This window comes from Typopeltis vanoorti, chromosome 3 (assembly GCF_054136105.1).
Source record: "Typopeltis vanoorti isolate ZY-2024b chromosome 3, IOZ_Tvanoo_1.0, whole genome shotgun sequence".
NCBI lineage: Eukaryota > Metazoa > Arthropoda > Arachnida > Uropygi > Thelyphonidae > Typopeltis > Typopeltis vanoorti.
The window spans coordinates 141,233,012-141,250,402 of NC_143551.1; the positions used below are offsets into that span (position 1 = coordinate 141,233,012).

At 34.6% G+C, this 17,391-nt stretch overlaps 1 protein-coding gene across 1 annotated transcript in view; it reads right to left on the reverse strand.

Moving 5' to 3' along the window:
• Positions 1-3,071: 3,071 nt before the first annotated feature.
• snf (U1 small nuclear ribonucleoprotein A snf) overlaps positions 3,072-17,391 on the reverse strand; it is a 50,009-nt gene continuing 35,689 nt past the window's right edge. Inside the window, exons 5-6 of the mRNA XM_090416075.1 lie at positions 10,650-10,752; positions 3,072-3,749 (exon numbers count right to left, since the gene is read on the reverse strand). Coding sequence (XP_090272201.1) covers positions 3,590-3,749; positions 10,650-10,752 — 263 coding nt within the window. The 3' untranslated portion in view covers positions 3,072-3,589. The remainder of the gene's footprint in view (positions 3,750-10,649; positions 10,753-17,391) is intronic.

Sequence of the window (17,391 nt, forward strand, 5' to 3'; positions counted from 1 at the left end):
GGATCCTACCCGGAGTCAATTGAAGAGACTTAATTCTCTTATAGATAATGTATCTACATGGAATGAAGATCAAAAGAAAAAACTTAAAACCTTCTTCGGTCGTCCACCTAGATTGTATGGTCTTCCAAAAGTTCATAAACCAGGCATTCCGTTAAGACCAGTCGTAGATTGTATAGGTTGCCCAACTTACAAAATCTCAAAATTTTTATCTAATTTACTCTCCTCTTCAACTAGAAGAACTGATACTTATATAAAAAATACTTTGGATTTTAAAAATAAAATTTCAGATCTTCATTTGGACGTTTCTGATATCATGATCAGTTTAGATGTTGTTTCTTTATTTACAAATGTGCCTCTTTCGGAAAGTATTGAATTACTACAACAGGAATTTCCTTCAGACATTGTAAACTTATTTGATTTTGTAATAAATTCTGGTTATTTTTCTTTTAAAAATAAGTTATATCAACAAATTGAAGGAACAGCAATGGGTAATCCTCTCTCTCCTGCTATCTCCAATTTCTTTATGGAACATTTTGAACAACGTATCTTTGACAATATTTCTCCCAGACCTACTCATTGGTTCAGATATGTCGATGACATTTTTGCTGTATGGAATGGCTCTTCTGATGAACTTCAACAATTTCTCAATAAGTTAAACGCATTTCATCCTAGGATCAAGTTTACCCTAGAAGTAGAATCAAATAAGCAGTTAGCCTTTTTAGATCTTCTAATTCTTCGCCAACCAGATGGTAACCTACATTTCTCAGTTTATAGAAAGAAGACTCATACAGGCCATTATATCCATGCGGAATCTCATCACCATCCCAGTCAAAAGGCAGGAACTATTAAAACACTGGTTCATCGGGCCCACTCCTTTTGTTCTACAGACGATCTTTTACAGAAAGAAATACGATATATAACTTCTTCCTTTCTATCTAATGGCTATAAGAATTGCTTCATTAAAAGAACTTTGAGTAGATTTAATATGTCTCCCTCTTCAAACACAGAGGAAATAACGCGCATTACCATCCCTTATATACAAGGCATCAGTGAACGTATAGCAAAAATTTTAAAACCACTGAATATTTTTGTTGCCTTTCGACCTTTTAGAAAAATCTCCACCTTTCTCGCTTCTCCAAAGGACAAGCTTCCACATCTCAATCATCCAGGTGTCTACCAGATTCCGTGCTCTTGTGGATTATGTTATTTCGGACAAACGGGAAGATCTGCCTCCATTCGGCTAGAAGAACACCAATCTTATATTGAATACTTTAAACCTGAAAAGTCTGGACTTGCAGAACATGCCATCTTCACTAGACACAGAGTTCATTGGAAAAAGACAAGAGTTCTTCACAAAAGTCAGTTTCTCATGGAACGCCTTTATAAAGAAGCATGTGAAACTCTACTTCATTCTCCTAACTTAAACAGATCCGACGGCTTACGTCTGTCCCCTTTATGGGAGATAGTACTTTACAAATCAGCTAATCTTTCCTAACTTTTTATTGTATTAATTTTTTTTTTTTTTTTTTTTTTTTTTTTTTTTTTTTAGGAAAGTTATTGACCTTTTTAGTTATCTTACACCAGCTACTTAGGTGGCGCTTTTTGGAATTGTCAGTTAATGTTTAATTTTTGTGCCTAATTGTACTGAAGATGCCTGTGACACACGGGCGAAAATTATACCATTAAATAATTTTTCTACGTGAGTTTTTCCGTTATATTTTTATGTATAACAAAGCTCACATGTCTGCAGATTCAAAGTGCTTTAGATGAGTGAAATTTTATTTTAAACTTAACACAGGTGGGAATAACTTCAATGTTCCCATAACTGAAGGAGGAAGCTCCATTTATCCACAGAACAGGAGTTCTTCCCTGGATAATTGCAGAATAGCTGGCCTAAGACTATCACGAATTGGTGTGTGTGTGTGGGGGGGGGTGTTCTCCCTTCCAAAAAAAATTTGGGTGTGTGTGTGGGGGAGATTTAAACAGATGGGACTCTTTAATTTTCTTAGGAATATCGATATTTTTAACCTTTTTTTGATTAAATACTTCATAACATTTTCCATTTCATCAAACTTGCTATAAAAATAATCATTGTGTGACTTCATCTTGAATAATTAGCAAGGCAGTGGTGGTGTTCTCAAAATGGATGATGGAAACCACCTAAGACTTGCAAATATCCATGCTGCACTACCAACCCTATAGCTATTTTAGCTGTGAAGAGAAATGTCTCTTCCTAAGGCCATAACTCTTGGCTCATGCAGAACAACAGCTCACAAATTCACTATAATAACTACCAAAAGATGGGGTTAACTATTTTTTATGTTACTTCTAGCCACAAAAGATTTTAAACCTATAGTACATTAGTACTGTTGGTGAGCTAAGGTTTAGAGTGAATCAAACATCCATGCCTATGTTGAGAGTTGGTTACTCATCCAACCTTGATAAGCATCAAGGCTTTTAATTAATCCTTCTTAAAAACTGAGATATACCAAATTCTGTTGCTAAAATCCTTTACTTCCAACACAGTAATGAAAGTCAACTGAGCAAGTGGATTGCACTGCTTCTTGATTGGCTGGTTCAGATTACATGATAATCTATGGCCATAAGATAAGTTGCCTACATGTTCAAACCCAGTTTATCTAATTTGCAAGGACTTAACTGGTATTCTAGAAATTAAAATTCTGCCACCCACCTTCTATTTATGAAAACTACTAACTCAACATTTTAACAGATATAGACTTTACAATGGTACTTTGTCATAGATTTTCTGACATTGGATAAGTCAAGTCTGTGCTACACTGCAGAAGAAAATTCTACAAAAAAGCCCGTTAAAAGAACTGGTCTGGTGAAAGTTGTTATGAATATGCCAACATTGTACGCAAGACAGTTGAACAATCTCAGTTTTGTGAGCTTTTTTAAGAAGGGAAAGCAACAACAGCAGCAGCTACTATTAGCTTTTATTACTAGCTTTCTGTAACTTTTCAGTTCCTTATTTTGTAACATTACTCCAATTTAACTGCAAAACAGCAGAAAATTACTATGTATTTTTAAGGCAGCATCTATTATTAATCCACAGTTTCCTACTGTTTGCATACGTAATATAAAAAAGCCTCTCCAATTCACATAACACAATTTGGACATCAGCACAATCATGTGAAGTAAAATGAGATCATGTATTTTAATCAAAGGAATACTATTGATTTTAAAATGCCATTATAGCAATAACAGTTTTAAAAATGAGTATTTCAGGTATGTCTGCAGAACAACATTTCTTAATGTAGTACAGTAACACAAAACACTGCTTTTCTCACTTCTTATATTTAAGTGTTTATTAAAAACATTAAAGATTTTGTGGCAGGAATATATCAAGTAATACTGGTCATTCATTCATATTCAATGAATATATGACTTAGCAATACTTACATAAATTTATTAAACTAAAGATGGGCTGAAATATGAAAAAAATATTCTTACTGTAGTATTCCATAAATGATCGGAGAATGTCCACAAATCGTCATGAACTGAACTTTGTATTAACAAATGTGATATTTTAATTCAAGATGGTTTAAGAATTTTTTCTAAGTTCATGTTACTTTTTGGCAAAGGTAATTTTCATCGCATGTGTGGGTGTAATTTTAAATCCTTGAAGAGCATCCTTTGCTGCACCTGACAAAACTTCATTTTCAAATTCTACAAATGCAATATCATGTCGTCCTGGAACTAGGCGGACCTCTTTAAAACCTGGAAACCTACACAAATAACAAAAATTATATTAATTGCATACTATTAACAAGAGTAAAGTTATGCATATTTTCAAATGATAAATAAACTAGAATTTTGAAGAGTTCTGGTTTTATTTATTTAAACATATGATTTTAATATACTGCAAGACAATCTCATTAAAACTATTCAGCATTATTATTATTATTAAATATTATGGACTAAACTGCTATTTATATCAATCACTGATCTTAGCAGCAATTTATACTAGCAGAGTATGCAATGTAACTACAAATTAAATTCAATACATAAAATATATTTTAAATGAGGAAAGAAAATTAATATTGCCAAGTCAGCACTCATCATCATCAAATTCTTGCCATGTACCCTCAAGGGTGTACAGGATATGATAGTACTACATGAAAAAAATTACATCATTACCAGCTTCCTATCTACAAATTTCCTCCAAATCACTCTGTTACTTGCCAAGACTCCAACATTACCAGATCTTATATATCTATCATCTAAGGCACTTTGTACTGTATCAATCCACCTATATCTTGGTCTTCCTCTGGGTCGTTTTGTTGCCAACATGGCAGAGAACACTTGTTTTGCTAATCTTTCCTCTCCCATTCTATTTAAGTGACCATACCACCTGAGATTAGCTCTGCTAACGCATTCCTGGATGCTGACAATGTCAAGTTCTTTCCTAATATCCTCATTTTTAATATGATATTGCCATTGATGCCATCTGTTCACGCCTCTAATCTTTCTCAGGACTCTCATATCTGCGGTCTCTAGTCTTTGGGCAAGTGTTTTACTTCTGACCCAGCTCTCAGATCCATACGTTAAAATTGGTTTGAACACTGTCTTGCATACAGAAAATTTAGTGTTCTGACTAATTTCTCTCTTATTCCATATGAATTTATTCAACTGACTTCCCACCATCCCAGCTTTGCTGATTCTGTGGTCTATTTCTATATTTAATTTACCACCTTCACAAAAAATCTTGCCTAAGTAGCTGAAATGTTTTACTTGTTCCACAGGTTCTCCATTCACAACACACTTGACATTTTCAATGATTTTGCCTATTTTCATTGTCTTTGTCTTTTTAATGCTGACCTTCATACCATATCTATTACAACAGTTATTCAATTAGTCAGATAATCTTGCAGACTTCTTTAGAAGTATAACATCATCCGCATAAGCAAACATTAACATCTCCAATTCTGATATCATGTTTAATACCACTTTCCTTCATAATGTGATCCATATTGATAATGAATAACAGAGGGGATAACGTACATCCTTGTCTTACACCAGATTTAACATTGCTGATTCTGTGGTCTATTTCTATATTTAATTTACCACCTTCACAAAAAATCTTGCCTAAGTAGCTGAAATGTTTTACTTGTTCCATAGGTTCTCCATTCACAACACAGTTGACATTTTCAATGATTTTGCCTATTTTCATTGTCTTTGTCTTTTTAATGCTGACCTTCATACCATATCTATTACAACAGTTATTCAATTAGTCAGATAATCTTGCAGACTTCTTTAGAAGTATAACATCTTCCGCATAAGCAAAGAGCTGACATTAACATCTCCAATTCTGATATCATGTTTAATACCACTTTCCTTCATAATGTGATCCATATTGATAATGAATAACAGAGGGGATAACGTACATCCTTGTCTTATACCAGATTTAACATTAAACTACCTTCCTGTACTTCCTTCAATTCTAACTGCTGACTTACAACTCAAATAAAGACTAAGTATTGCTTGATATAATGACCCATATAACTGTAGCGTATTGAATAGCTTCTCTCTTGGTACCTTGTGATATGCCTTTTACAAATCGACAAAACTTAAATACAGATATCTGTTATATTCCCATGCTTTCCCGACTATTTGTCGTAAAGTGAAGATCTGATCCTGACAGCCTCTATTTGGCCTGAATCCAGCTTGTTCTTCACCAAGCTTTTCTTCCACAATTCTTCTCAACCGTTTCTCAAGTATACTTGCATAGATCTTGCCAGGAACACTCAGTAGGGAAATACCTCTGTAATTCTCACATTCAGTTTTATTTCCCTTTTTATATATGGCTACTATGAGAGCTTCACTCCAATCATCAGGAATTCGTCCCTCTGTCCAGGCTTTCTGAACTATGCAGTGCAGCCACTGAAAGACTTTTATTCCACCATATTTCAGCATTTCTGGTCGAATATCATCTACTCCTCCTGCCTTTCCACATTTCAAGCCTTTGATGGCTTTTTCTACTTCAAGTATGGATATGTATTCCTGACTGCAGTGTTTTTTTTACCACTGTGCTGTCATCACTGCTTGTTTCATTTAGCAGTTTTTCAAAGTAATTACTCCATACTTCAAGGATATCTTTTTCTGCCATTTCCATGTCACCTTTATCATCTCTAACTCCTTTTACAGCACTCTTTCCTTGATTCTTAAGCTTCTTCAACAACCTCCAGAATATTTTTCCACCTTTTTGATATTTATTTTCTATATTCCTGCCAAAGTCCTCCCATGACTTTTGTTTAGCTAGTTTTACACAGTATTTAGCTTTCTTACATTTGTCTCTGTATTCTCTAAGAGCACAAGCTAACTTTTTGCCAGGAACTTTTGATATGCTTTCTTCTTTTTCTTCACTGCTCTTTAACTTCCTGTGTCCACCATGGAGTTCTAATTTTTCTATCCTTGCAGACAACTTCACCACATGCCTCTCTAGCTGAATCAATCAGAGCTTTCTTCAAGGCTTGCCACTGAATCTCCAAGGTTTGATTCCTGTTCTCAAACTCTTTCATTTTTTCTTCAATAATTTTTTGTGTATTTTAGTCTACAGTTCACATCTGAGAGCTGCTCAACTTTTATTCGCTTTAAAATTTTCTTACATGTTATTCTTCTCAATATGAAATTCAATTTTATCCTGCTCAAGACTAAATAGTGATCACTTCCAATTTCAAATCCTCTGTACACCCTGGTGTCCTGCACCCAGGGAGAAAACATCACAATCAACAATAACATAGTCAATGACACTTTTCTTATTCCTAGCCTGTTCTCTCCATGTGAATTTGTGAACATTTTTATGTTGGAACATGGTGTTATTAATAACCAGTCCATGTCCCGAGCAGAAATCCAACAGATATTTGCCATTATTATTAGCTTTGCTCTTTTCTCCAAATTTTCTAAAAATATTTTTGTATGTCTGACAATCATTTCCTACTCTGCTATTTAGATCCCCAACAAGGACCAACTTTTCCTTTTTCATTGTGTCAGTTGCTTTTTCTAAAGCATCAAAAAATTCCTCCACTTCTACTTTAGTAGAATCTTCTGTAGGACTGTAGGCACATATAAGTCTCATTGTCCAGTTCCCCATTCTCATATTTGCCCACATTACTTTACTTGAGACTGCCTGCCATTCAAGAAGATTAGCCTCGTATTTTGTGTTGAATACTATGGCTACTCCTTCTTTTCCTTGATTGTCATTGCCTGAATATAACATTTTGTATTTATTGCTCAGAAAGATCTCGCTAGTTTTTGTCTTTTTTGTTTCAGTCACCCCTATTATGTCAATCTGGTACTTATCTAATTCCTCAACTAGCTCCATATCTTTGCCATTCAGGATTCTTATGTTGATAGTACTGATCTTTAACTCTGGTGATGTTGAGTTGGGGTGTGTTTTCAGATTGGTTCCAGTAGCTGACTTTTCACTGTTTGCCCTGGTTCCCTGGCAAAAACAACGGGGGCCTTGTTTAAACAGGCGACGCCCCAGCCGGCATGAAATTTTGTCATGTTGTACCATCATTTTTTTATTTTGGTTTAACCAATAAGAATACAATTTGGTCGGCTAAATCCCAAATTGCCAGCCCATCCTCGTTCGTTCAGTATCCAAGTAGATATCCAACAGGGTGCACCACAAGAAGGTGAGGATTGGACATTAGGTCAGAAGCCCTGGTTGGTTCTCTGCATTCCTTTAAAGGCTATGTGGAGGTCTCCTCTCAGTTATACAGCCAGCACTCATTACTATTTAAATATTTTTATAATGAATGCCTGCATATCCTTATCCTCTCAATGATCATATTCTATAATGAAAAAAAAAAAAAAAAAAAAAAAAAAAAAAAAAAATTGGTCAAACAGTAATGATCTACATGCTCCAGTAGGTGAGATAAATGAGGCAAAACATTTATGACACAAAACAAGCCATAGAATTGCCATTGCATAAATAAAACTGAACATTTCCTGACAAAAATAACTTGTATAATTTTTTTTTTTTTTTTTAAATCTGGCAACTAAAAATTCTCACTTGCCAAAGATGAGTGCATTCTTCAAGTCCTGTTTATATTTCATTGTTAACTGGATCTCTAAATGCAGTAGGGTGCAAAAAAATTAACTGCAGCAACTGTTTTTTCTTGTACCATACTGTATTTTAAATACGAAGTTTAAAATGGCTACAAAGTTAACTCTCCCTATTGCAAACTCAGGGACTAAAGAATATTATTGTGAAAAGTTTGTTATGATATATCTGTGTTAGCATACGACTAGTCAGCAAATTCACGTTTGCTATACTCAGAGTTGACTAAGATCAGAATAACTTTAGTTTAATCCTTTATCTAAGTGTAAGCAAACAAAGTTTGAGCCTGAAAATATCTTCAGGACTGAGGTAAGGTAGTGCAACACCAGGCAACTCCGAGCAAAAGGTGTACCAAGCTCTCATCACTCCTTGTCTCAGTATTTCCCATAACTGAGAATACAGTATACATATCTTGCAGACATGTATACTGCTATGCATTAAGGGAAGGGCCACTACCCAGACCAGTTTCGACCTTTATTGAGGTCTCATCAGTGGGAGGCAGAACCAAACACGGAGATACTAAGGCAGAAGCAATAGGAGACGTCATATTTACCTATAGGAGTTGCCAACAGGTGTACTACCTTATTATTAAATTACTCCGGATTTAGAGAAAGATGATGGAAGTTTATTTTTAACTTGGTTAGACTATAATAAATTTTGGGTCTGCCTCCCACTCACGAGACCTCAATAAAGGTCGAAACCGATCTGGGTAGTGGCCCTTCCCTTAATGAATAGCAGTATACATGTCCTCCAAGGAGATGTGCTTTGCATTATGGGAGTTGCCTGGTGTTGCACTACCATACCTCAGTCCTGAAGATATTTTCAGGTGTAAGCTTTTTTGCTTACACTTGGATAAAGGATTAAACTAAATTTATTATAGTCTAACCAAGTGAAAAATAAACTTCCATCACCATAACTGCAATTGAATTGGCAGCTAAATTACCAATTCAGATGCACTTAACTTGAGCCATGCTGTTATCAGTATGCAAATATCTCTGCCATTAAAAAACTATACTTAAACTCAAGACTACTCCACATCACCGCTGCTAACTATCGCAAATCTGCACAACCACGGAATATTGCTCAAACAACTGGGGCGGTGCAATGACAATCACTTTAAAATTGCTTCCAGTTAATAATGATCCCTGTTTCTCACAGATCCACTTCAATCCATCTGTCACAGATGTTCAGTTTCCACCTTATGCTTGTTCTGTGCATATTTTCATGGACGGTGCTCTGCTGAATTAGCTACTACCATTTTGAACATAAAATGTTCAAAACTATGTTGCTTAAGGTCTCTAGAGGATTTTAACCCAACTGGACTAAATTGAAAGATATGGTAGAGCACTGCTTTCTCTTCAACTGCTTCTACAGGTTGCATTATTCAATGTCAATCAAATTTGAAAGAACTACTACTCATGTTGCTTAAGGTTAGTTTGAGCATAAAAGTTCAACTGGACTGAAGGGGGAAGGTATTGCCTTCCATGCAAACAACCTCTACAGATGACATCTTTCATTTGACTTTGATTCAATACAGAATGGTCATTCTTGTAGTGGCTGACATCTGAATATTTTAGCAACTGGACCAAAGTGATGAGGAAGCAAAATCTACAGATACCTCTACAGGTGACACTACTCCATCAATTTTGACCACTCATTCCAATGTTTTATCAACAATGAAAAAAATAAGTAATATTTCATAAGACTTCATGTGTAGAAACAGCCACTGAATAAAAGATGGCATTTTAATTGCAGATAATGCAAATTCCCTTCTAAAAGTCTAGAAATATAACAACAACAATACTACTAATAAAAACATGAGCAATGGACCAGTTTCTAAATTGCAGCCACCCTACTGTTTTCTCAGTAACTGGCTCACTTTTTTTTCTCTTTAATATGAGCTAACACTGCTTTAACGAACTCACTCACTGTAACCTGAAAATGTTCCACAAATGAGGATGATACACACATCATTAATGAATTAAATATCATGCTCCATTGGCTGTAACCACTGCTTCACTGAGCTGTGGAAGACCTAATTTAAGGCAGAAAACTGGAAAGCAATGCCCCCCCCCACACACACACTTCAGCCCAGTTGAAGGTAACTTCAACTGGGCTGAAGTGGGGGGGGGGCATTGCTTAAACGCATATTTTAAAGCAATGCCCCCCCCCCAAACCCGTATTTTAAAGCATTAATAAGTTCCAAAAATAAAGAGGGGAGGGGACTTGACAGTGTCCTAGTTCGGCATTGTTTATACATTAGTTGTGATGTGAATAACTTATTTTGATATGCATATCAAAAAATAATAATAAAACAGAAAATAATCCACATTTTAAAATTGATATTGGCAAAAAAAAAAAAAAAAAAAGTAAAACAATTTATTAAATTAATGACTAGTTTCATACATTACTATTATGTGCTTCAGATTGCAACAAGAAAAATATTTTAAAGAGGTATTAACAAGGAGATTACTGAATGCATGAAAATTTATACAACAAAACTTCCATTACTGATTAAATATGACACCAAAAGAAATGTGAATGCAACTTGCATACTTACTGGTTAAAAAGCATTGACAGCATCATTTCATTTGTTTCTTCAGGAAGATTAGTAAGAAATAGAATCTGATTTGGTGGCTGTTCAAGTATAGCTCCAGGTTGAGCTGGAATAAATAGACAAATTTAAAAAAAACTTCTGGGACATGATATGTAGAAATGAAATATCTAACAATAAAAAGTACTTTTTTTTTTTTTTAAATTCACAATATAACAACCAAAAGAGTTTCTAATGGAGTTTGATTATGAATTATATAATTAATGATGGGGTCCTGTGCCATGATGCCAACACTGAAATCTTAGGTAATAACTTGCAAATACGTCACTAGCTAGCAATTTATTCCAAAAGTTAAAAGTATAGCAAATGATTAAGTACTTTAACAAATATTAGTTATTTACGTACTGCTATAAAACATCAAAGTCTCTGGAACAGGAATGTTAATTTTTTTTGCCCTTTATATTTTATACTGTGTAGCTCAGTGGATGTGGCGTTTGCACACCACGGCGCTAGGCCGCACGAAGGAAGTCTTGGTTTCGAGTCTAGTCGGCGACTAGAGGAAATTTTTCTAAGCCTTTTTTCGACCAGTTCCCGAGTTAGTCGATCTCTGGCACGGGCAAGCAGGTTTTTCCTCCCGGAAACTCGGGTTTTTCGTCCTGTAAATTCAAGAAAATCGACCGTAGAACCCACATTATTTCAGACATTAAATATATTGTGTTAGGGTTAGAGACCACGAGATGGCGGCACATTTGAGCCGCCTCTCTTCACTGCGTACCGCTGAATTAGTGATGGCCTTGGGCCATCTGTCTTTGATTGGGTACCAGTGGAGATTGAACTGCCCACTCAGTCTCCAAAATAGGGCTAAATGGCCTCGCCTACTCCCTTATATACGGGAATAAAAAGGCGTTAGCTGATTTTTTTTTTTTTTTTTTTTTTTATACTTCACGAAACCGACAACTTACAACTACTTAGAGTGTGTCACTTATGAATTTGATAAAGAACAATGCATTTGTATATTTTATATAAAACCAAAACAAAACTGAGCTTAACCACATTTGGTACTAGCATTACATGTAGAGTACAGGTATATAGCAGAAGTTGAGCAGTTTGTAGAGTTTATATGACCATTCTAGATGACCTTGTATTTTAGTAGAAGAATGCGACAGTAATATTTTTAATACTTATATTAAAAATGATGGAACAAAGATGATGCACACTAAAGAGAAAAATTACAATGAACCTTCCAGTTAGTATATGACATGCTGAATATGGGAAAAAATTTCAAATTTTTCTTTGAAATTACCATAACTGAGACCCTTAGAAGTGGTCAATTACAAAACTAAACTTTCATAATTTTTTTTTTTTTTTTTTTTTTTGAAATTACAAAATAATCATCATAAAGATTTTGCTTATAAAACCTCCATAGCTCAGTTCATATAGACAATGCCCTTTGGTTGGAAAGACCTGGATGCAAATGCTGTCTAGGATTCAAAGAAGCTTCATCAGGGCTTTTCACAACTGCAGGCGAGTTAGCAGTTTGATACAGAGGTGGCAGAGTTTCTCCTGGAAATTCTGGTTTTGACTCCCACAAAACATGCAAAATGACTACAGGTATGCACAACTTACAGACATAACAGATAGGATTAAATGCTTTATCATAAATGGTATCAGGTTTCTAAGAAGTCAAGTTGTCTGGTTGTAACAAGTCAATTAGTGTAACACAAGAAAGGGAGATGAAATAGATCTTAGAAAAAAGACTGATAGAGTTTCAAAAAGAATGAATGCCGATATTTACTAAAAAAGTTAAAATGAGGCAATTCCAAATACTATGAATAACTGTTGTTGTTAAGGTAAACAAGTTTCAACATGAGTTCCATATGCAGCCCAGCATACATCCAGTCTTAACACGTTCACATCAGTGCAAGAGAAGACACTGTGACCTGTGGAAATTGCATGCATGCATTTCAGCAGACATGCTATGTATCTTTATGGTTTCTTAATTGCAAACAAATCTCTGTGTGTGTGTGGAGGGAGAATAAAGTGTTTGTTTAGGATATGTTAAAAAACAATAATGAAGGAGAATGCCATATTTGGTTTGTATATTTCAATTACTAAAGGTGCAACCATGTGAACCATCATTAATAAGCTATGTGAGAATGAAAAATGTAAAGGAAAGAACAAGTATGAGTAGAAATACTTTCATTACTGGCAAACAAATTATTAATAATTAACATTTGTGATATATGTGTGTCCTGTGGGTTGGTGTGTGGAGCAAATACCATGTGATCCCATAAATTCTAAACTTTTATATATTTATTTCATTATATATTTAATTATGCCATCATAAGTGAATTTATCATGGCATAATTAAAAAAAAAAACTTAAGATTAAAGGGAAAGAATTTGTTTACAAAGTATGAATATCTAACCAATAATATATTATTATTAAGAGAGACCTGCAGGGAGGCCACATACTACACACACACCAGCTATCATACTTATTCTTGAATTCATTCACACTGCTTGCACTCACAACATCCAATGGCAATCCATTCCAATCATGCACCACCCACTAAGAGAAAAATCTAGCCCTCACACCCTTCTTGGCAGCTTCTTATACAAACATTTGTATATAGTTGGTAGTTCAGTAAATAATTATAGAGAGGGCTAATCCAATGAACTAATGCTGTTAATCAAGTCATTCATTTAGGTATGGCAAGAATACATGTGGTTGATGGAGCAGCAAATCATCTCACAAAATTTCTCTTGCTTGTTATGTGTATTTATTTCTCTGTTTTATTTAGATTTTGCTTCGGTTTCTAAAGAATTTTCTTTTGTTTACTGAGGATCAGTATACATTTTACACAGTATTAGGACACAATTTCCGATCATTGGAATTATTCATCCTTTCGCAAACCTACATCATTCCCCCCCCCCTTTTTTGTCAACAGCTCTTCGGTCTTATCAATAGATCTCATATATGCTAGTATTTTGTTGTAGATTGATCAACCACTTCCTATAATACATAGAAGTACTCATTTTTATTCAGGAATAGATAATGTACTATATAGTTAGCAACAATTAGCATAATTAGGGACGACCAGAATCACATTCAATGTAAAAAACACTCCCTTGCTGCATAAATGCAAGTAAAATAGATTTATTGTAGCACTAAACATAGCAGCTAACTAAACACATTTGTTCTAACATCCTCTTTCAAATTTTCAGTTCCAGTAAATGCATATAACAGCTGTTTATAATGCATTCAGTGGATATAGAAAGCACACAATTCATAAGACAAAAAGATCAATATGAGAATATATAACTTGAAATCAGTTTGAACTATTTGAGACATTCAATATCATCAAGGTACTTCAAAAATGCTAATTTTACAAATAAAATTTTATCAAAACCTTTATGATCTTTAAATCTTTATGCTGTATAAGCTTTATGAAAATGCAACTGCCTGATACTGAAGTGGCATACATATACTAAAGCTAGTTCTAGCACATACAGACACTGCCAGACACGTACGTTGACCTCTTGGCACGGGCATTCCAACATTTCTGGAGTAGCTACTGTATCTCTAATTTTCTTGTAGTGAAGTTATATATTAAAATATACACTTTTTAAGGATAAAATTAATTTAGTTTAATCCTGTATCCAAGTGTGAGCAAACAAAGTTTGCGCCCGAAAATATCTTCAGGACTGAGCTACCTCAGTCCTGAAGATATTTTCGGGCGCAAACTTTGTTTGCTCACACTTGGATAAAGGATTAAACTAAATTTATTATAGTCTAACCAACTGAAAAATAAACTTTCGACTATTTAAAGATAAAGTCACTATAAAAAAATAAAACATAAGCCAGAACTACAAGGCAACCAGGAAATTGGTTACTTCATCCTGTTCTAATCAACCATTTATTTGGGAAATAGTCATTCAGAGTTCTCAGACATCCAGTAGGTCTCCACCCCCCCCCCTCTCAACACTGCCAGTTTATTTGAACTGATTATGCCACTGCATAGAAAATCTATGATCAATAGGATTTGCTTTAAACTCTGCAAACTGTGTTTGAATCCCACTGTGTCATTAGGTAACAAATGATTTTCATGACCTAGTAAGAGAAAAACACTGCTTATTAGAGATAATGGGCTGAAAAGTATGTTTGGTTGTCATAGTAGGATTTATGGATTATGATTATTTAATCATTAGTGAACTACCAATGCTAATGTGCCAATTAGTAACTCAAATTTTCTATCATGTTGACCAGAATGGGCATGCATATGCACAAATTAGGATTATGTGAAAAATATTTTAGGTTGCACAATTATGAACAATTTAGTTTTGTTTAGAAATATTTCTACAGCAAATTAGAAAATGAATCCCATCATGCATACAGAAACATTTTGGGAAAATTTGGAGAAAAGGACAAAGCTAATAATAAATGGTAAACATGTCGGATTTCTGTTCAGGATAGGGACTAGTCATTACTAACACCACGTTCCAACGTAAAGATGTTTTCACGTGAAGAGAAAACAAGAAATAAGAAAAACCTCATTGACTATACGGATTCTGGTTCAGGATACAAGAGTGTACAGAGAATTTGAAATTAGATGTGACCATCACTAATTGGGATTAAAAAAAAATGATTGCATTGAAAAGAACAATATGTAAAAAACTTTTAAAAAGAATTAAATTTGACCAGCTTTTACAGGTCAACTGAAGATAACTATACAAACATTATTGAAGAAAGAATGAAACAGTTCGAAAACAAGATACAAATCTTGGAGTCTCAGTGGCAAACTGAAGAAAACATTCACTGATTTCAGCTAGGAAGGAATGTGGTAAAGTTGTCTGCAAAGATAGAAAAAGAGAACACCATGGTGGACATAAGATGCTAAAGAAGCAGTATTGGACAAAAAGAAAGCATGCCACAGTACCTAGCAGATGCCCTAAAAGAATACAGAGAAAAAAGTAAGAGCTATGTGTACAAGTAGCTAAACAAAAGACACAGGAAGACTTTGGTAGGAATATAGAAAATAAATATCAGGAAGGTGGCAAAATGTTCTAGAAATCAAAGGAATCAATATAAAAGATAAACTAGACATGAAAATCAGCAATAAAAAGACCAAAAGTATAGAACAAGTAAAATATTTCAGGTATTTATGTAAGTTTTATTGAAGATGCCAAAATTAAATTTGGAAACAGATAACAGAATAAGCAAAGCTGGTGATAGTAGGGAGTAAATTTATACTGAATAAGTGAAATTAGCCAAATTATGAAACTAGCAGTATACAAGACAGCTTTCAAACCATTTTTAAGCTATGCATCTGAGAGTTGGGTTAGAAATAAACCACTTGATCAAAAACTAGAGACCACAGATATGAAAGCTCTGAGAAAAATTAAGAGTGATCAGATGGCACCAATCACAGAATAATATTAAAAATGAAGTTGGCATTGTTAGCATTCAGGGACGTGCAAGCAAGGCTAAGCTAAAATATTTAAGCCAAGGTCCACTTAAATAGAATGAGGGTTAGGAAAGATTAACAAAACATGTATTTAATGCCAAGATGGCAGGAAAGAAACTCAGAGGAAGACCAAGGTCTAGGTGGATTGATTCGGTCAGACAAGCCTTAGAAGATCTAAAATGTTAAATATGACAATATTGGAGTGGTGACAAGTAAAACTAATTTGCAGGATAACTATTGATAGGAGATTAATAATAAACTTAATCTTGTAGTGGTCATAGTAGCCTGAACATATCAGGAATTTGATGATGATATTTGTATCTAAAAAACTAGCATTCTTTTGAATCCCTTAACAACAGAAACATCACAAAAAAGAATATCACATGCAACAAGCACAATAGTCAATTTTGTTATGGGACTATTATTACAATTATGACATCATGGCATTTTGTTATAACAAAAATATAATTTACTATCTGACTTACAACTATCTTTCATCCAGAATATTTTAATGAGATAGTGATACACCATTCTGCTACTACTTGTATGAGGGACGTCCAGAAAGTAAGTTCCTTTGTAAATATTTTCACTGCAGTGCTGCAATCACAATGGTGCACATGTGTGCTGAATTTGTTGATTCCTTAGCAAAGCTTCGATGCCATTTTCAGACATTCTCATAGTGCGTAGGTTCTTGGTGTGTGTTTATAATGTTTAAGAAAATCGAATTGCCCGCTGAATGTGAAATTAGGTTCAGTTATCTGTTTCTTGAATGCGAGGAATGTTAAAGCAGCTGAAATTCATTGGCAAATTATTGAGGTTTATGGAGAACAAGCAATGGTACAAAGATGGGTAAGACTTTTTAATGAAAGACAGGTGTGTACAATGATGAAAGGAGCGGGCAACCATCTATAGTGACTGAAGATTTGGTGTGTTCAGTTGAAGAGAAGATTCGACAGAATAGGGGATTCACTATGACATAACTCTCGCTACAATTTCTAGAAGTTTCAAGTTCATGTCTTCATGAAATTGTGTCAGAGAAACTGAATTATTGGAAATTGTGTGCATGCTAGGTGCCGAAGTTGCTTATAGAACAACACAAAGTGAATCGGCTGGGCAGTGTGTTGGAATTCTTGACACCATGAGGATGGCAATGCTTTCCTGAGCAGACCTGTCATCAGGGACAAGACTTGGATGTCGCATGCAACTCCTTAATCCAAACAACAGTCCATGGAGTGGAGGCACACCTTATCACCAGTCAAGACAAAATTGAAGACAACAGTT